Here is a 21,150-nt window from a genome sequence, read left to right on the forward strand (position 1 = left end):
AGGTGCATTCTTGTCCCTTTTCAGCTATAAATTCACTTAATGTTTCCTCCGAGCTGGGACACTCATCCGCTTCCAGCACTGCCGATTCTCTCTCTGCTGCTTGTAATATTATTGCGGCACTTTGGAACGCACCACCTCTCTTTTTCTCTCCCTCGCTTTCTATCATTTCTGGCATCGTGGGTGTTGTTTGTAGCAATGTGGAGGCAGTGGACTCTGCTGAAGCCCGTTCAAGGGCACTCTCTTCTGCTCCGGCTCGGCTCAAAGCATGTAAATTCTCCTTCAGTGGTACGTGTGCGCCAGCTCCACCGCCTAAAGGAGGTCCATTCTCCTTCTCCAGTCTATATGTCTCTAAGTCACATCTCCCTATGGGCCCATGTTCAGGGGCTGTTGTAGCTTGGCAGAAATCAATCACAACAGCAGACACATTTTTCTCATGTTTGACTTCCCCTGTTGTACAGTGATTGTGGTATATGGTTTCACCTTCTGATATTGATTTGCAGGCTCCATCTGTCTGATCCTGGTTATCATTTTGCTCAGGCCCCTGTGGAGAGTCCAGTAACAGGGCAGGTGGAGCCTCGGCCAGGGAAAGATGAGCTTTGGGTTCTGGAGGTGGGGAGCAGATCAATTGTTTACCCGTAGAACTCAGCTGTTCTGGGAGACCTAATTCCTGTCTCTGATGGTCAAGGCTTGATCCTACTTTTGTGTTTGTTTCTATCTGTCCATTTATCCGCTGATGTGTCCCTGACTCCACCTGTTTCTGTATGTTTGGATGTATGCTTATTTTAGCTTCTAAATGCAACGAGTGACTAGAATGTTTATCCGTATATGTGGATGGGCATGCCAGTAAATCACTAATTAACTGACTATGTGTATCTATTTTTATTTCATCTGAGCTCTGAATCATCTGTGTAGCTTTTTCAGAACTTCTGACTTCTTCATTTACGGGAATTGTTTCTTGAATTATTCCTGTTTCTCTCGGAGTTGTCTGTGCTATAACGTTTATTCTGTTCATCTTGTGAACTCTGACCCTCCAGGGTGTTTTTAAGTAAGCAGATATCTTGTATTGATTGATCCTGGGTAAGTGTTTCCTTTTCCGCATCAATCTCTGATGTTGTTTGTGTACCTGTCCATATGGTATGCGTGTTTTGTTGACCAGCTATGTTCTCAGCTGTGTCTATTTTTGTCTCTATCTCTGAATTTGTTTGCTGTTCTGCCTCTGACAACTGGCTTGCTTCTTCACTGTGGTTTTCTGTCATATCCTCAATGCTTTTGACCACCTCAGCTTCAGCTGTACAAGTATTACTTTGCTTTCTTCCTAGAACATAATCTCTGAAGCTAAACACCCCCTCTTCACCCGCTGTTGAGTCATTTGTGTGCGCTCCATCATTTCCATGGCAACCTTCACGAAATTCGCCAGGTTTATGTGAAGATGAACCAAAATCCTTTTTGACTTCAGCTTTCTCAGTTTGATTTTTCTCATCACTTACAGAGAACGGCCTATCCAGATCACCTGCAGTCCATGTGTCTGCATCAGAAGATATGCCAAGAGCAGCCATTTCATCTTCACATTCCCTTAAAGCTTCTTGGAGTTCATAATCCATCTGGGCAGCCAAAGGACTGAGGGATTGAACATGTTGCTGAGATTCGCTAGACAAGTGGGCTTGGGCCAGTGATGCTGTCTCAGCAGACAATTGGTCACCATCACAGCTATCAGTGTTTACCAAAAAAGATACATTAGAATAAAACTGCTCTGAGAAACAATCAGTTGTTCATTCCACACCAAGCCAAAGCACTCCACTCCACCTCATGCCAGAGACAGGATGAGAGTTCATGCATAGGCACAATGAAGCATTTGAAATGTGTAAAATACAAAAAAACACACACGCACACTGCAAAAAAAAATAATAATCATTATTCTAAATCAGTTATTTGTCATCCTAACACAAGGTACATTTTCTTGAGAACAAAATTGCATGATAAAAACTTTTTTTCAAGAATATATCTAGAATTAAGATTTTTTTTTCACCTCAGGAGCATTGTTTTATTTATTATATTATTTTAACATAAATCTAACTAATTTTTAAAATAATTTAGTGAATGAATAAACTTTATTCAAGATATATTCTATGAAATTAGTATTTTTGTTATATACAATTCTGCTTCTCAAGTAAATTTACTTTGTTTTAAGGACGTCATTAAATAAGAAACTAAATAATATTTTACTATAAACAGTGCCATGATTGTTTATTTATTTATTATAAATTTAGAAAGTGAAATGCCCTCATAAAGACATAGCCTGAAATCTTATGGACTTGGCAGAAAATCACATGCTGTTTTAGAGTAAAGTTAATGCTTCAAAGCTTTTAGCACCCATTAAGGACCCAGTTTAACTGACTACCTATACAGAACAGCACCAGCCAAAAACACTGCTAAATGCTTCCAACAACCTTATTACTGCAGACAATATAGAACCTGGTGAACCACTGTGACTCTGCATATCACGTTTCAGGAACTTAAACACAGTCAGAGACTAATAACCCAATAAAGTATCTACAGCTGATCTAATATGACAACCATGCTTCCCCCACACTGCCTGTCTCACCTGAGTGTGCTTCTTTCTGTGCCTCAAGGGGAATTAACAGAACAGACAGCTTAGCCAACAAATTTTTGCCTGTCATTTTAAACAAAAAAAACTATCAATCACCTACACTTCAATTGGAAACAAATGAGAAAGCAGATCCTCATGGGTTTCTCTCTTGATTGGACCACAGCACTCATGTGATCTGCCAGCTTGCTGATATAGATGACAACAGGCTCAACCATGCAGCCTTTTTCTTTTTTCAGCAAATGATTATGACTGGAAGCTGCCACTCCCAATAAGAGGAGGCAAGAAAAACGTTTATAACTCTTCTCTGGCATAACTGGAAAGTCAGACAGCTGTACTGTAGTTTAAGTTACAGCAATTATGCTTGTATGTGCAAAAACTTACTTGAGGCCTTTTGCTTTTGGCATACTGTATGTCTAAATTAATTACAGAACTGCAGCCACTCCTTACTGTACTGTCAGGCAGAATTTCAATACCCACAATCCCCTGCCCTTCCCTGAGCACTTCTAAAAACACAATCAGAAAAAGAATACATAAATATGAATAAAAACATAAATAGTATAAAAACATAAACAGCTGACAATGACAGGATTTAGCTGAGAGAAACTAACATGAAGTACACCCTTAAAACATGTCAAGTATGAATGTAGATCTCATCTGTCTGTGTCCGCAGAAGTCTATGCAATTGCAACCAGATGTAACAATGAGTTGATAACTCTGTCAACAGGAAAAAAATGAACGTACACACACAAAACAACCACAAATATAAACACACTACACTCAAACATAACTTCCTGTAAAGCAGGACCCTCTCACGCTGTATATCTATCTAGTGTGGAAAACTATACAGTTTTATCTCATGCGTGTTAAAGAGTCAAGTCAGCTGCCCGATAAAGCACAACCAAAACAGCGCTAGTTTAGTTCACAGCAAACCAATTCAACCAGCTTTAAAGCCAAACATGTCCAAAAGACCACTAACCCAGCTAGTGCAACTACATTTGTGTAAATGCTTTTCCAGTTGTGAATAGTTTTTAAAAACATTTTGATCCTAAATACTTAACATGACAGATGATGTATTCAAGTAATAAATAAATAAAATGTTTCATATATTTAAAAAATTACATATTTTGTGCTCACCGTTAAAGAGCAAGCTGTTTCTGGTTGTATTTTGTAAATAAACATATCGTATGTTCTCTAAAAACAATATTTCTGAAGACATTTTTGAAGCCTGTTTCATTTAAATGCTGATTATATTTAATAAACCTAAAACAGTTTGGCACAGTTTTGTTCCATATTAGCAATAGCATAAAAGCATTCAACATGGATTTAGGCTACTTTACCCTAGAAAAAGTAATATATTTCAAATACATTTATTTCATACTAAGTATAATTTAAATATATTAATATATTTACTGTATAGTCAGATCACTCAAAAAATTTTATGAAACTTTATTTGTAGTACTAATTGTGCACAATGCACATTTCTTAATATTAAGCCTAAACGTGTTTTAATGTCTTTATATTGATGAGGATTGAATAATACATTTGAATAATATCTGTCTTTAAATGCAAGATATTTAAAGTGTACCTAAAGTATACTTGCAATAGCTCCACTTCAGCAACAAATCAAATATACTTCACTATATCTTCCAAACAATTAAAATGCATTAAGTACAAAATTAGTTGTTCCAGTTTAGCAGACTTTAATTATACTAGTTTAGTTTACCAAAAGTACAATTGCAGGGTATTTTTATTAAGTACATAAATATGTAAATGTACTGTGAATTAAATAAATGTATTTCAAATAACTTTTTACTAGGATAGGCTTATTTTCCTTAATATATTTTGGCTGTATAAAGTTAGATTTTCAACGTACTTTTTTTCGCTTTTGGTACTAATCATTTTTAGAATCACTTTTTACATCTATTTGTTTGTTAAACTTGTTCAACAGAGTACTGCAGTGTAACTTAGCTGCAAATAAATTCAGTGTTTTGACAAGTAAAATTGTTTTGTGCTTACTGGGAACTCCATTTACACAGCACACATCAATTATCACACCCAAAACACAAAATGGAGCAAAAGAGATCTCACCAAAATCTATTACATATGAAAACATGAATACACTTTGGCCGAGTTACCAATGTCTGTCTCTTATGCCGTAACAGACTGGTATCTCTCTGTTTCCATTTTAATCATCCCTCTATTACCTCTTCATGAGGCCCACTACTGGTGGACTGGCCTCCATGTAGTGCTCTAGGCCTGCCAGCAGAGGGTTGGCAGTGCCACCCAGTGCCACAGCCTCATTCTTCATTTCAGCCAAGCTCCCCTGCTCACAACTTTACACACACATACACAAATAAATACCCATGAATATGAGCCTCATAACATCAGGGCTCATTAGCAGGGAGATTCAATTAATAATCAAGCTGTAAAAGATATGTAAGAAGAAGGGTTTTATCAAAATAATTTTAAAAACAAACATTTTTGGTATGTAACACTATGGTAAGTAAAATTCACAGATTTTGTAATGTTTGTAACGTTTTGATTCCTAGAACTGACACTTGCTTGGCAATTCCTTGGAGAAACTCTTGCTATTATGTACACTACATACTATGACATAGTATATATATATATATATATATATATATATATATATATATATATATATATACACATATATAATGTAAATAGTAATGTCTTCAAACAAGCCTTTCGTTTTAATTAGCATTACCTCCTTAAAATCATGTAAAATAAGTCATAGTAGTGTGTCTGGGTTCTACCACCTTAACAGCTGGCAAGGTTTGTGGCTTTTTTTGTAGGCCTGCCAATTGTCCATTCAGTCAAGTTTTCCATAGGAATGAGTCAGAGATGAATGGAAATTCATTCTGTGTTTATCCAGCCAAGCAAGTACAAGGAAGGATCTTCGTATAATAAGCCTTGTGTTTTGCTTTGATTGTGAAACAAAGTAAGACGAGACACAAATGAGTGCGCGAGTATCAGAGTCCACTGTAATCACTGGCTTCCAGTTTCAAGATTAATATGAACTTGCGAAATTCTTTTGCCTCACCCAGGTGAGTTCACAGTTTTATGGCACCTCTCATTGAACTTTCATAGAAATTAAATTTCTGTCATCATTTACTCACCCTCATACGGTTTCAAACCTGTATGAGACATTTTTCAAAATATCAGCTCTTAAAAGTCGTTTAGGATTGGAATGATGTTAGGATGAGTAAATTATGACAAAAAATTCCTTTTTGAATACAATACTTAGGCACACTACCCATTATCACCTTTTATTATCACCTCTATTTTTGTTTCCTGAATGCAAACGTTTTTTTTTGTTTTGTTTTGTTTACCAGTATGCAAAACATAACCGAAAGGTGGAAAATTTTGCATCAGATGCGAGTCAAAAAGAATTTCAAAAGAATCAGGCATCCTGTTGAAACTTGCCCATTGCTAAGTGTCAAATGACAGATCTACTCCTCAGCACAGTTCTCTTGAGGTAATCAGTGTGTTTGTATGAGAGAGAGAAATGGTTGAGACCTACCCAAGCGAGGTTCCCCAGGTGAGATTGAGCTCAGTACTGAGGTCGAGGTCTATGCTGGGCAGCAGGTCATGAGGAAACTCTAGCTCCTCTTTATCCTCCTCTTCCGGTCTTCTCAGCTTTTCTTCCTCGTCAGCAGACACCTGTGGCTCAGCTTTGACTGAATCAGTGTGGACAGATCCGTTCTCTGCAGTGGCAGACTTCTCCTTCAGTGTGCTCGCCTTGTCAGTGTGTACTGCAGCCTGAGAAACACAACAAAAGCAGTTAGAGCACAGACCGGTGCAATCTGTTTTTAATTAGACATCCATAAATCACTCAGACCAGCTGCACACACCTAAAATGGCTTACTTGCCACTTTGAGAACAAGTTAGTTGTTCAAACCGAGATTGCGTTCCTTCAAACGTACAGGGTTTGACATTTTACATCAAAGAAAACACACCCACCATGTCAATACAATTTAAATGCAGAGATGATTTCAGATCAGGCTACACACCCGGATCATTTATCATTGTGCCATCAGAACTTTTAGACAAATCTTTAAAGAATAAACATGTTTACAATGAATCCACCACACCAGCTGGGTCTTAAGGATCAGTTCAGGCATGTTCATATGCCCTTTTGCGCACATGACAAAACAATGTTACCAAAAAAAACTTCGGTTGTAACCTAAAAGGGTAATTCTAGGTTCACAGTGAATTTCCACAGAATTCATTTACTTTCGTGTTTCATGTTTCATTGAAATTGAGGCAAAAATGAAGTTATTGTTCTGACTTTACTGGTTTTACCACTAGTCTTTCCAGATAAAATAAGATAGCCTCATATAGCTGAACTGCATTAACCGTAGATAACTTTAAACTCAGACTGAATGCTTTCTAGAAAATTTGTAAAAGGCCACGCCAAACAAACAAACACATGTAAATCCATATACATGGATTATTTACTACATGTCATTTAATTTAGAAATGCATTTGTCACATTGCAAGCCTATTTAATTTACCTAGGTGATTAAAATGGTAAAAAATAATAATAATAATAAAAAAAAAAAACTGTATTTTCCTGCTCACGTTAGGGGGTTGCAACAGCAGATCATCCACATGTAAAAAAGTAAAAAATAAAATAAAAATAGACTGTCAAATATCCACCTTTGTTTTAAAGCAAACCCAAATAATTGTATAATATTTGATAATTTTAGACTCTCATTTGCATAATAAATACTATGATTTAAAATAAGAGAATCCTACCCCTCCAAAACAGACACACACACACACACACACACAGACACACACACATTTTATTCATACACACACACATTGATCAACAGTATGATTCACAGGCAAGTCTTGTGCAGCAAAAGGGGATCATGTTGCAGGCTCTCTGGAACACAGGCCACATTAGAGAAGCCTCACATCCATTAAGCATTGTTTTTATCATCTTCGACTCCTGTACACATCACATGCACTTGATACACATGGGTGCATTGCATTCCCACCTCTGCTGTAGGATACGTGTTATACACTCTCAGAGCTTTAAGACTTTTAAGAGTGAATTCATGCATTGATCTACATTCCCAAGCCTGAACCCAAACAGCACTCAATTTGAATCAGGTCAGAGTATCAAATGAAATGCCCTTGATCTAAGTCCAGACTAACTCATGGGTTCAGATTCCATTAGCTTATTCAGAGTTTTAATTTGTTAACCAAGCCTGGAATAAACACAAGGGTTTCAAATATCCAGTAACATTTACTAGTGACAGATGGCAGGATTTAAAAAAAAAAAAAAAAGGCAAAACCCCTGAAGAACAGGATGCACTTCACACACCGGCGAACAATCACTGTACTGTATCACTGTGTCCCTAAACCTCTCTCCCTCGGCCCTTCATTTAAAAACAACCCAGTGTCTGCTACACTACACCAAAAGTTCTGCCATCAACCTGAGAATCTGTTTACTCACCCACAGACAACAAGTCAAGGCCTTCGTATGTTATTTGAATGGGGTACATAGTTTGAGACCACTAATAAAAATGCTTGTTAAAAAATCTTTTTTATTTTATTTTATTTATCATAAAATAATTTTAATGAAAAATGTTTCTGAAAAGTTGAATGAATTTTAAATGTTCTTCTTTCAAAAAGCAAAAGATAAATATTTGTTTGATAAGGGGTTAAAGGGTCAATATCCCAAACTTTATTACATATCATTAATAACCTAGAAATATTGAATAACAATTAACATTTACATTGAAAAATTAGAAAAATGTTCAACATTTAAAATTTAGTTTCCCAGTTTAAATGACATTTAGAATCTGAGTCTGTATCTATTTTTAACTTTAATAACATTATAAAGCCCTACTGTGTTAACAGTAAACCCGAACCATTAGCTTACATCAAATACTCAAATCTTTGATCACAAGAAGGACTTTTTAAACTTGCTAATCACTGACATTTTATTCAAGCTCTAAGACCACATTTTTCACACCTACACTTGAGTTTAATAGAATAATAGCACACTTTGTCTTCTTATGATCTTGTTTCTCATGCTTGGTTTCAAGTTCAACAACTTCCTGTTTCCTGTCTATGCTGTGAACCTATATCTGAGCCCTAGAAAACTTCATTGAGCACACAGAAACTAAAATAAATCACACTCACGGAGCTACATTTGTCTGTAGGTTTAGAAATTAAAATGATATAAGCTACATTGGGGGAATCTCTTACCCAGATCTGTTGATCCATATATACAGCACACATGGGGCCTTTGGAGAAGGAAACAGGTAACCTCAAATCACTGCTGTCTTTTTAAAATAAAGGGCCACTGTCTACCTTTGTCCTTTGACCTACAGCATTGAGTGGTCCTGAAAAGCAGACCCCATATGGTCTCTTTTGCCCTGCCCCTTTAACAGACCACATTGTCCCCACTACAGTAAATCCCTGCTGTTAACCAAGCGTCCTTGCTGTGTAGTGTTACTGGTTTCCATGACAATCCTATAAGCCCAACGCAGCAGACTGACCTCTAAATAGTTGTGGGATACACACACAACCCATAAATTACATGAAATGCAGTCCAGTTTTGAATAACTATATGAAACAGACCAAAGTATTATCCCGATTTAGGACATACACACCAGTGTATTCAGCCAACACGCAACAGTTCACTCAATACAAAATAAATACAACTTTTACACTGCAAAAAATAAAGTTTTTTAATCATTCTTTTTCACTTGTTTTCAAATGAAAAAAAAAAAATCTAAAAATTATTATTTATTTTTCTTAAATGAAAACTTTACTTTTTACTCCCAGTTCAGTAAGACAAAATACATTTGTATTAGAAAAACACATTGGTCACTTTAGTTTGCGGATCAAATCTCACTATTAACTAGTTATAAATCTGCTGCTCATTAATAGTTATTAAGTTAGTTGTTAAGTTTAGGTATGGGGTAGTAATAAAAAACATGGTCATGCAGAATAAGGCATCACAGTATGTTCTTATAAGTACTTAAACAGCCATATGTATGTTAATAGTAAGTAAGAACTGGTCCCTAAACTAAAGTGTTACCTATACATTCTCTTAATAACACATGCAGCACTGCATTTATTTTGTCTTAAGGGTTTGAGAGATTTTAACAGAGATTTTTTTAAAACAAGAAAACAATATTTATATTTTGCAGTGTAAAACTCACATTTGCAACAAGCCACTAAATAAATCACAAACTCACCTTCTCTAAGGAGGCACACACACATTCGCACGAGACTGCTACAGCTTCACAGTGCAGCACTCCTGCGCTGAACTTCCCGAGAGAGCTAGCAGAGACGTGTGTGTGTGTTTTTGGTTCAGCTGGGTGAAGACACAAACATGCTGCCGGTCGTGCCTATGTTCCAGTCTCCCCCCCAGACTCCTGACTCAGCTCCCTTCACCTCTCCTGTTATAGACCCATGCCCTTCACAGGAGAACTCCGCTAGTCCCTAGGAAGTGTGAGACAGACTGTTCCTGCTGAGAAGCAGTACTACGATATCTCAGGCTACTGAGAGCAACTGCTCCCCCTACTATGTGAAACTCTTTGAGCATGACGCTTCTGCCCTCTGATCCCTCCCTCTCCTGCCTCGTCTGTCTGCTGCTGTTCTGTCACTTCCTGCTGAGAGACTGAGGACTGCACTCTGATGCACACTCTGCAGGTGAATACTGGGAAATGGGCCAAAGGTCAGTCTCAACGTAACCCACAGGAGGGGATCATGTTATACACTAACTTTTGGAGGTTTAACAATATCTAACAATACTCCATTTTAAACAGACTCACTGAGGGAATTTTTAAAATTGAAACAAATATATTTTTTTCTTACAGTTTATTCTACCCATATCGGTATCGGCCAAAATTATTTAGAAATATCGGCATATCGAATATCGGCCAAAATCCAATATCGTGCATCCCTAATATATATATATATATATATATATATATATATATATATATATATATATATATATATTAGTTGTACTGCATGATTTAAATGACCAACAGAAATAAAACTGCTTAAAATGTTAAAATTTAAAAAAGGAAATGGTGAATCACAGTACTTAAAATGCTATTTACATTCAAATAAACCTCACACTTTTGCCATTACGGTGTGCAAAATCCACATATTTACAGTATTTAGCAAAAGTTATACAGCCAATTATATATAATATGTTTATATAATTTGTGGTCTTACAGCTTGAACAAAATTTCAATGATTAGGAATGATTATGCTCAAAGATCATAGATTTAAGTATTTGATGTATGCTCGTGGTTGGGACTAAAATGATTAAACAGAAACAAACACTGATTCTAAATATCATTTAAATCAGGAAACAGTGAAACTGGAATGTTGAAAATGCTTCAAATTTTGAAATCTAGATATTAATTGTTATTTAATATTTCTAGGTAATTAATGATATGTAAGAAAATTTGGGATATTGGCCCATTTAACCCCTTTAAATTTATTTTAATTTTGTGATTGTGATGTTATTTTTGCTATAGTTTAGGACTTGAAAACCTATTTATATATATATATATTTTTTTTTTTTTAGAGTGTATGCTCAATAAATGTGGTCTTACAGCTTGAACAAAATTTCAGTGATTAAGAATGATTAGGCTCAAAGATTTAAGATATAGACATAGTTATTTTGTCTTGGGCTATTTAAATGCTTGTTTTGTCTTATAGACTTCTAGTGGACCCTTAGGCAAATCTATTCTTTGCAAATCTATATTTGTTCATATGTTCTAAGTAAACATCTTTCTGAACCACTGTTAATGTAGAAATACCATGCACACTCCCAGTGCAGCTTCACACACACACATGCTGACACCAGTCCCTACAGTACCTCCTTTACCATGTCAGACTGTGCTTCTTCTGGAGGAAATAGCACCACTTTATCTGGAGCGCCCTCCTGTGGCAGAGACAAATATGTGTAATGCAAAAGATGAGAACAGAAGAAATAGCTAGAAGTTGTGTTAAAAAAGCAACAGTCTTTGGCAGATCCATGCCTCAATCAGTTCCCAGTGCTGCTGTTGCTGGACGTTTACCAAGAGTTTCATTCTGGGAAACTACCAAACTGTTGGAGTCATCCATGAAAAAACACTGAGCCCGAAAGATTGATCCTATTAAGATAAACCCTGAATTCCAAGTTGAGTAGCCTTTTCAATGTAGCACAAAGTCACCAAAATTATTCCTTTCAGGGTCCTCTGAATATCAAGCCACAGTTAAATGCACAAACGCATATATGTCTTGTAAAATCATATCAGCAGCAAAACGTCATACACATGCTAAATATTTAAATTATGGTGACGATTTGTTGGGGGAACTTTTAACTTTTAAGTTACTGTTTGGATTAACTAATTAGCTATGCTAAACAAAAATATGGTTACTTTAGGGAAAAATAGCCAAATACCTTTATTAATATTTAAATACAGAAATTACATCTTTTTTTATATTTATCTATATTTATATAAGCCTAATAAGAAGGCTATTAAACAATTTAGCGACCGTATCAAAAAAAAGCAAAAAAATCTGCATAACAGGGTCAAAAACTAAGAAGGCTAGGCTACTTAGCCCAACGAGATATCGAAAATGTGAAACGTTTTTATCTGTTACATTACATGAACAGTCTGAATGATCAAAACTTAAATGAAACTGACATTGCAGTGCTAAACATGAAGAGAGAAGGGAGCTTTAAGAACCAGCCGATTAACTAGAATGAATGAGTTGGACATTTTAGCGATACATGGGTTATGAGGAAAAAAGCTGTTTTTTAATGATCTGATTCATTAGAATTAATTGACTGAACATTCTAACGATGCATATGAGAAAATAACTTTTAGTAAGATCCAATTTATTCTAATGAATCGCACATTCCACCGCAACATGTGAGAGGACCGTTTAGAATGAACCGGTGAACTTTTCAACGCTTCTAAAGAGAGAGGAACGTTGAGGTGAGGTGAACGTGTTTGCTATTTATTATTCCCTCTGCAGACATTAAAAATAGCCAACAAAGACAGTCATGCTACTGAAAAAAAAATTGTTAATATAGTAGCATCTCTACTTATTTATTCACTATCAAGCACCGTTGCGAACAGCATAGACCTATTGGTTTAGATTTGTAAAAATCCCACACAGAATGAGTTCACTGACCATCTGCACTCTTTCAAAACAAAATTCGGTCCGAATGTTTGACATAGAGTGAAAACAACGGTGCATGTCGTTTACCACAGCACTCTCTCTCTCTATCTGAGCTGTTATCTCAAGCACAGGTTGTCACAGGCAGTGTGTCAGTTGATGGTGAATGCTAACAGATGTCACCAAAAGTCATAACAGCTCTAAACCATAAGGCACACACAAGCATGGTAGTCCAAACGTTTCAGAAGAGATAAATACAGCGGTGCTAAGCCAGGCAACAGGTCCCAATTGAAACCATCTTACCGGAAGCTCCGAAGTGCTGTTCTCATTGCCCATCTTGTAAAGCAGGGTTGGTAGGTGACCCCTTCACACCAGACCAACAATGGCACAGGCCACCTCTGGCAGAATGAGGTGACCGATGAGAAAAAAGCAGACACTGTCAAGGAATTACAAACACTATTTCTTCGTCAAACATCTTAGAGAAACACTTTAAGCTTTGAGTGATCAGGGAGTGAAATATGTGTGCAAGTATGTGTCATGTGTTGAGATTAAGAGGCTCTGATGAAAGCAGAACAAAGTGCAGTGATGCTGTCCAGTAGAACAACTTTCTCAGGGTGGTAGGAAAAAGAAAAACTCTTATTAGTATCATTGCCTTCAGGCAGTTTCACTGAATTTAAGAGTTATACAATGATTTATATAATAATACCTATCACCTAATGGCCCAAATGAATCATACAGCAAGTATGTAGTTCTGATTTCAAGTGCAGATCTGTAATTCCAATGTAAAGATCCTGAACACAAACCAGATAAATCAGATTGAACCAATCAAAGCAGACAATTCAGGAGAAACAGTAACCAATCAAATTGACTGAAAAAAAGGGGAAAAATATAGATAAAATCACAAGCTGTCTATAACAGAAAGTTTAGAATAAGTATTCTGTGATTCTCTTTTTAATTTACTGCACCGGTTTATACAACAGTACAAAGTGCTGGTAGGTCAGCACAAAAAGTTAATACTTTTATTAATCATAGGGGCATTATTTGATCAAAAGTGACAGTAAAGACATATCACATAAGATTTCTATTCCAATTAAATGCTGTTCTACTTAACTTTCTTTTTATCAAAGAATCCTGAAAAAACTATTCCAAAAAAAGATATAATAAGCAGCACAACTGAAGGATCATTTCTAAAGAATCATGTGACACTGAAGACTGAAGTAATGGCTGCTGAAAATTCAGCTTTTCTATCAGAGGGATAAATTACCTTTTAAATTATATAGAAACAGTTATTTTAAATTAAATTAAATTGTCATTGCTTGATCCTTACTTGTCCTATAACTTGCAAGCATGAGAACGATATTTTAATAGTATCCTTGATTTAAAGTTCCATTATGAAAAAAAAAAATGGTAAGTTCGTTTTAACATCCATGAATCATTTCAAACTGTGCACTTTTTTACCGTGCCACATTAAGAGAGCAATGCTTTCAGGCCCATTGCACATTTGGCTTGAGTCGCTCACTGTGTGAAGGTTAGTGAGAGTGAGTGGAGGAGGATGTCTTATTAGCCCATAAAAAAAGCTCTTCTAGATGGGTCTAACAGACCTTTAGCCAGAACCTCTTTTAAGAACACCACAAGCTCATTAGAAACATAAATCAGCTTCCTGGAGGATTTCGCACACACACTGTTGACCTGCGGCCAGCAAAATGCAGAAAGCTCCAGGCCCATCAGTCTTGCTGCTGCCCCCTCAAACAAGCACAACTCCAGCACGCTCTAATGTGGGGAAACTCAGTACACGGGATCCCATCTGTCTAACCCTTTGGTGGAACACCATCTATACCTAGTGCTGTGAGGATTCATTGAGGGAGACAACTAAAATTCAGACAGCAGAAATACTAGTCTGTATACTAATACTAGATAGTTGTTTTTTTAGTTTCTTCTAGTGGGCACAAGAGCTATATTGTATGGGACAGTTTTACAGTATCATTTAGTAGGAGTCTGTTTTTGACTATTAGTGGTGTTAGTGGGTTAATCTGGTGCAGTAAGCTCATCATTTGACAGATTGTGCCTGAGATTGTGCCTGATAGTGACTGAGGGTTTTGGAGATTACTGCCAAAATCAACTAGTCAACAGCAGCTGCCCTCTGTCTCCTACTGCTGTGAGCTAATACTCTGGAAAATGTGTTGTGAAAATTAGACATGGCCTAAGACTTCAAACAGCATAACCCACTAATGGACTGTAATTTAATCCCCCACAGCCTCATTTTTGGTTACATCAAATTTTGTATGGTGTAATCACCAATACATTCGTGTGTTTGGAAGGACGTTGATTGAATGGTTATTAAGCTTTAAAAAAAATTATATGAAATATTATACAATTTTGTGTTCCACATAAGCTAAATTGAGCATAATGGAAAAATGTTAATAAAAAACATTTATGCAGCTTCTCTGCAATTCAAGAACCTATGGTCTCTGCAGAGAATAATATAAAAAAGGTTATTATGAGGTATTTTAGTTTAAAATAAGATATGAAGTGTAAGATATGAAGTCACGCTGTCAGAGATAAGTCGCAATTAATAAACAAAGTGGCAGTAAAGTCATATTGTAACATATAAAATCACAATTTTAAGAAACAAAGTCAAAAGTTGGAGATATTAAGTCACAAGACGGAGATATAAAAATGTAATACCATAATTACAGGCTTCCATAAGAAACATGTGGAGAAAGACTGTAAACAAGACCTTTATAGTCAAAATAGCATCTCCAAAACACAAACTCATTGTGTCAAACAGTTATACAGATCATCTTTCTAGGCTATATCAGACTGCTGTTTGTGCGTCCATGTGACTCTGCTGGGTGATCAGTGCCTGCTCCATATTTTGGCAGGAAGTGCAAACCTGCATACGAAACTTGTTATAAATAGATGCTGTTCCTGTCTGTCAATCGTTGTTTAGGTCTTCCCGTCCAGCCATGAGTCATGTTCACCAGTTTCCCTTCAAAACAAACTGTGCTATGCAATAAATTCTGTAGGTTTATACAATAACTTCCATGCAAATAATGTCTGAAGAGTCAAGTTTAGATGATCCCAAATTCTCATGGACCCAGACTGAGACGGACTTTCAGAAACAGCTAATCAATAAGATAAACAAGTGAGTAGAAAATGATGGCACTGCTTTAAACACTGAGTGAATGGAGTGTAATTCCAGCCCTTCTTATATTTGTGTTTTGTTTGTCATCCACCATAAGAGCCAAAACACATCTAGACTTTTAGATCTAAATACTGGAGACCCATCTGTAGTATCTTCCACCAATAATTAAACATTAGTATCTTCCTTTAGTGTGGCTAAATCACTTGCAAACATGACTACATGAATGCTGACATAGGAACACTCCTGAACAGGAACATGTCTCCTCTATTCCTGGACTAACAGTTTATCATCGAGCGAGAGAACAAAAATAGATTTTTTTTTCACAAGGTACAGAATTTGATGTGCTAAAATGCTGCATAATATAACCATGAAACAAATGAAATGTTATTCTTTTCCTGCAACATAAACATCTGGTAAAAGAAGACCCACACTAACACCTAAAGTGAACCAAATGCAAATCTAAAGAGAAAATCAAAAGGTTTACTAGTGATGCATTACTAATGTACACCATGAGAGTGCAAGAAATCACCACATTTGAACACCTTAACTTCAAAAACAGTTACAACAAAGTGAAGTTAAACTCAAAGTGAAGTCGAACTCACTCACCCAGCTCACAGAAGCAGAAGCAGAGCATTTATCCAAGCTCACAATGCAACACTTAATGTAGAGCTTTAGATTTAGTTCATTGCAGCTACACCACAGTTAACAAGCTTGTCCCCTCTTGAGACGACTGGCACATTGGGTTGCTATATCTGCACAGAGTTTGAGCAGGCGAGAAGGGGTAAAATGACAGGGAGATCATGGGGGGCCCCCCCCCCATTCTGACATGGCAGAGATGACAGAGTCAGCTGGACGGTGCATGGCCCTTGGTAACACTTGTAAACAAACACAATGCCATAAACTAAGCAGAAAGGATTTTACCCTTCCATAACCTCCTTAGCCTGTCAACAGGGCCCCAAAACAATTACACAGCACTTTCTCTGAGCTGTATACCTTATCTCTTTCATTTTTTTGTTCTCATTGAAAAAAGTTTTGCATTAAAACACCAGAAAGCTTATTATAAGTATATATAACTCTTCATATCTGTGGCCTAATAAAAAACATAAATTTTTTTACATAGAGCAGGTCGCCTCATGGAGTGAATAATGAGTGAATATGGCATTTCTACCATGGTACTGATCGCTGCAAACTTTTGAAACTGAAAACACATTGACAGCGGTCTAGTAAGTATTCACATTGCTGGATGCCCAAATAAAACCCATTAAAATCTATGCAATCCTTACAGAATTACTTTGGGGAATAAAATGCAACATAAAATAATAATTAGAGAACTTAAGAAGAGAGAGAAAGAAAGAAAGAAAGAAAGAAAGAAAGAAAGAAAGAAAGAAAGAAAGAAAGAAAAGTGATAGGCTTACGTCTATAGTAAAGTGAACTAATAATGTGAAAACATTTTTTCTACCCAATTTACTCACATTAGTGTCACCAAAAGCAGTCAGGTTGATCCAGTTATATTAAGCTTTTCTAACTAATAAAAATATTTAGTAAAGCACATTTTTACAATAGCACTTGAAAAAAGGTAGAATAGAATATAACTTACTAAACCAGTGTTTTCAGTTTTGTCAGGCATCCTGCAAGACTTTTCATTCAGTGGCTAATGCAACCGTTCTTGCTAAACTTTCTAGACTGTGATCTTCCCTTTCAATTTCAAATTCAATTCAGGTTTCCTACTGGAAAACATTACAGCGCATAATACATGTATGCATTATTAATGTATTATCCATTGTCTACAACCTGTTCACCTCACTGTTTACACGTTTACACACAAACACACACACACCCCATACCATTTCACTTAATCACAAAATAATTATTCTCACCTTACACAACATAACAATACAGAAAACTGACCTTTTAAATGCATCAAGCAAATTCTTTTTTGATCACTGAAATAAATACTTTTTAAAACCTGACACTCCAACACACCCCTTCTCCTCCCTGATACCATTATACAGTATTAAAATATTAACTTCATTATATAACCATTATAATAAAACAATAAACCAAATATTCCCATTCTTAACGCCTATTAAAACAAGTACAAAATGACTGTATCATGACTGTATCAAATCACTTTAACTGCATAAACAAGGAATGCAGAATAATAAGATTAATAAATAAGCACTTATTGTCTATGAACAATTAAGGCTGATTCCCTATTCAGTTATGGATAATTATGCATTCACTAATAGCAGATATTGAATGCTCAAATATTAGTTGTGGTCAAGATATTAAATTCATTTTTTGACTCCTTTGTTTAATTCTCTCAACCTAGGTCTATTCTCAGCACAATCTAGAATGCAGTTATTACTGCCTTTCATTTATCCATGTCTCTCATTCCTTTCCCTGCATTCTTTTCCCTCTCACTGACTGTACAGATATTGTCAGGCATCTTTTTGCACCTCCCCCTCTTTTTTTCCCTTCCATTCCCGTCTCCTTTCACGCTCTTCATCTCCCAAGCTCCGACCACTACAGGCCAGTATGAGAAGAGACAGCCAAAAAAACATGCTTTTTCTTGCATATCCCCCTGACGTCAGCCCAGACCAACACCAATACTCCCCCTCATCCCCTTCTTCTGCCTGCACTGACAACCAGTGAACAGCCGGCGATGTCTTCCCACTCGTTCTCATTTTGCCTTTCTGTCTGCAGTGTCTGAGATGCAGTGTTACCTGGCTGCGTGCGACTCCGATACAGCTTCCCATCCTGTATTCCATGTCCTCCTGAGGAGAGGTGACAGAAGCACTACAAGGCTTGCAAAAATAGTCTCTCCAGGATTGCATCCCCACTACAAAGAAATGGCATCGCTGAGCAATGCAAGCAGGGTGTGAGCAAGTGTGTGCAAGCGTGCAAGGATACCCTCATATGTGTGTGTGAATAAGCCTCATCTACTGCACTGCCCAGGGTATATCTACGACATACATGCTCATTCTCTGTTATATAACAACTACATTATATAAATAGCACAGTGAAGGATAAAAAAAAATGTCTTGACATTTGTTTTCCTCTCTTCCTCCGTTGGCTTTTGCAGAGATGCTGTAAGATGCTGCTCTGCAAGTGGGTAAAAGCCCCTCTGTTATCGACAGCGACCGTCACACAGCCTGGGAGAGGAGGGGGAGGACAGAAAATACAGAAGCCGGACGAGAACGAGAAAATAAAAGAACAGAGCATCTGCAAGTTTAAAAGAGCAACAGCTGCAGGCATGACGACACGGTACTGAGCATCAAAAGAAAATCGCCAGAGGAAAAGTGATGGAGCCACTCAAGTGAAATGGGACAGTGGCAGAAAATAAAAGGAGTTTACAAAAGGAGAGTCAGGATGAGATAGATTAATCTTTATGAAGACTGATGGACTGAATTTCAAACATTCATTCTTTAACTAGCATTAAAGTCAGCATGAAAACAAAATTGCCCACTGTTTTTTTCTTTCTTTCTTTCTTTCTTTCTTTCTTTCTTTCTTTCTATCTATCTATCTATCTATCTATCTATCTATCTATCTATCTATCTATCTATCTATCTATCTATCTATCTATCTATCTATCAAAAGTCCATCTATACTCTAAAAATATCATAACATTTTCTTATTGAGCCAATCATATTCAGATCTGCCTCCATTCAACACAATCCAATCAACAACCAGTGGATATGATCAAGCCAGACCCACATTTTTTAATTGTTTAATATGACACATAATGGGAAATTGTCTCAATACTTTAGTAAGGTTAGTCATGACTTCAGTTTCATGTTCACTCTGTTTCATCATTTACAATCAATATGATATAGGTATATTGGTCTGTACTGGATATTAAATTTTAGAAAATCATTTCTGCATTATTTTTTTTTTAATGAAATGTGAAATGTTGCCATCATCTATTGCTAACTTAAAGTGACAGCACATCACAACGACAAAGATTTAACCCTTTAGGTTTCTTAAAGGAATACTTTACTCTAAAATGAAAATTTGCTAATATAATTATAAATTATTAATATATATTATTTTATATATATATATATATATATATATATATATATATATATATATATATATATATTATTTATTCACCCTTATTCCATCCAAGATGTAGATGATTTTGTATCAGAACAAATTTAGTGAAACTTTGGTGAAACATTATATCACTTGCTTGCCAAATTTTCAGTTTTGGGTGAACTTAAAAAGTATCCTATAACAACGGGCCTATAGGGAATATATTTATTGAGTCTTTCTCATGAAAAACATTTACATTTCTCATCAAATATTCATCCAGTAATGAATAGCTATGCATATTTCATACTGTAAATGACAATGCCGTGATGCCGAAATCAAGCATTTTTCCTTCTCAAACAAACATTTACAGATGTCACATGAATTTGTTTTTATGCATATCTTATTAATTGTATTAACAAAAAATGGACACCAGGAATGATACTGCAGTTCCCTAAAAAACAACTTAAGGTTAAAGTGTTTAAAATTTAACAATACCTCATAAAAGTAAGAACATCTTAGGAAATCTGACTATAAATTTGGTAATTAAAAGCTACAAAAAAGCTAGTGAAACAGGATTTCAGTCAAATTGAAGCCACAGTGACCCACAGTGACCTAAACATTTATGCATAATGAGCCATAAAACAGCATATACCCTGATTAAACGAAGTACACCGACGAGCACAAAGCCTAATATATAAAATATATGAAGATATGTAAAATCTCAACTTCAGCCACTGACCTGGATGCAGATTTACACCACTAAACCATCCAGAAAGTCCCTGCAACATACAGAAGCGTCTTGAGAACATGAGTGTTACTCAGACAGCAGGCAGATCCCTCCAAAAGGCTTCAGATGTCAGTGGGATCAAACTACAGGGCAGTTAATCCAAGCTTGGACCAATCTGTGTGCACATGGAGTGCCGCTCTATTGCCTCCCTGCACGCATTTTACACGACTTCATATGAACACGACAACAAAGCTCATGTAAATAAAAATATTACCATACGACCATGCAAATAAACTTCACTAGAGGCAGCAGTCAAGATTGTGTATTTATTAATAATTTTTAAAGAGTAGTTTTAAATCAAATCCAGCTTTGTCCAGTAAAAAAAAAAGGTTATTTTACCACTAGGTGGTAGTGTTCAGCTTACTCTAACTACTCACAGCATAGTCCGAA

General features: G+C 36.2%; 1 protein-coding gene across 1 annotated transcript; it reads right to left on the reverse strand.

The window, feature by feature from the left end:
* Positions 1-907: 907 nt before the first annotated feature.
* Positions 908-19,392, reverse strand: LOC113056928 (uncharacterized). The gene is made up of 4 exons (XM_026223873.1): positions 18,662-19,392; positions 6,153-6,391; positions 4,813-4,941; positions 908-1,707 (listed from the first exon to the last, which is right to left on the reverse strand). The coding sequence occupies exons 1-4, from the start codon at positions 18,770-18,772 to the stop codon at positions 936-938; spliced, it is 1,251 nt and encodes a 416-aa protein (XP_026079658.1). The 5' UTR covers positions 18,773-19,392; the 3' UTR covers positions 908-935.
* Between the last annotated feature and the right edge of the window lie 1,758 nt (positions 19,393-21,150).

The sequence above is a fragment of the Carassius auratus genome, chromosome 38 (genome assembly GCF_003368295.1).
Source record: "Carassius auratus strain Wakin chromosome 38, ASM336829v1, whole genome shotgun sequence".
NCBI classification, from domain to species: Eukaryota; Metazoa; Chordata; class Actinopteri; order Cypriniformes; family Cyprinidae; genus Carassius; species Carassius auratus.

What these genes read in the sequence shown, in the direction of transcription:
- LOC113056928 (XM_026223873.1), bottom strand. Translation starts at nt 18,772, where the DNA reads ATGCAATCCTGGAGAGACTATTTTTGCAAGCCTTGTAGTGCTTCTGTC. An exon ending in TCGGAGTCGCACGCAGCCAG is followed by an intron (nt 6,392 to 18,661) that starts GTAACACTGCAT and finishes TGTGTTTCTCAG; the next exon opens with GCTGCAGTACACACTGACAA. An exon ending in ACCTGGGGAACCTCGCTTGG is followed by an intron (nt 4,942 to 6,152) that starts GTAGGTCTCAAC and finishes GTGTGTGTAAAG; the next exon opens with TTGTGAGCAGGGGAGCTTGG.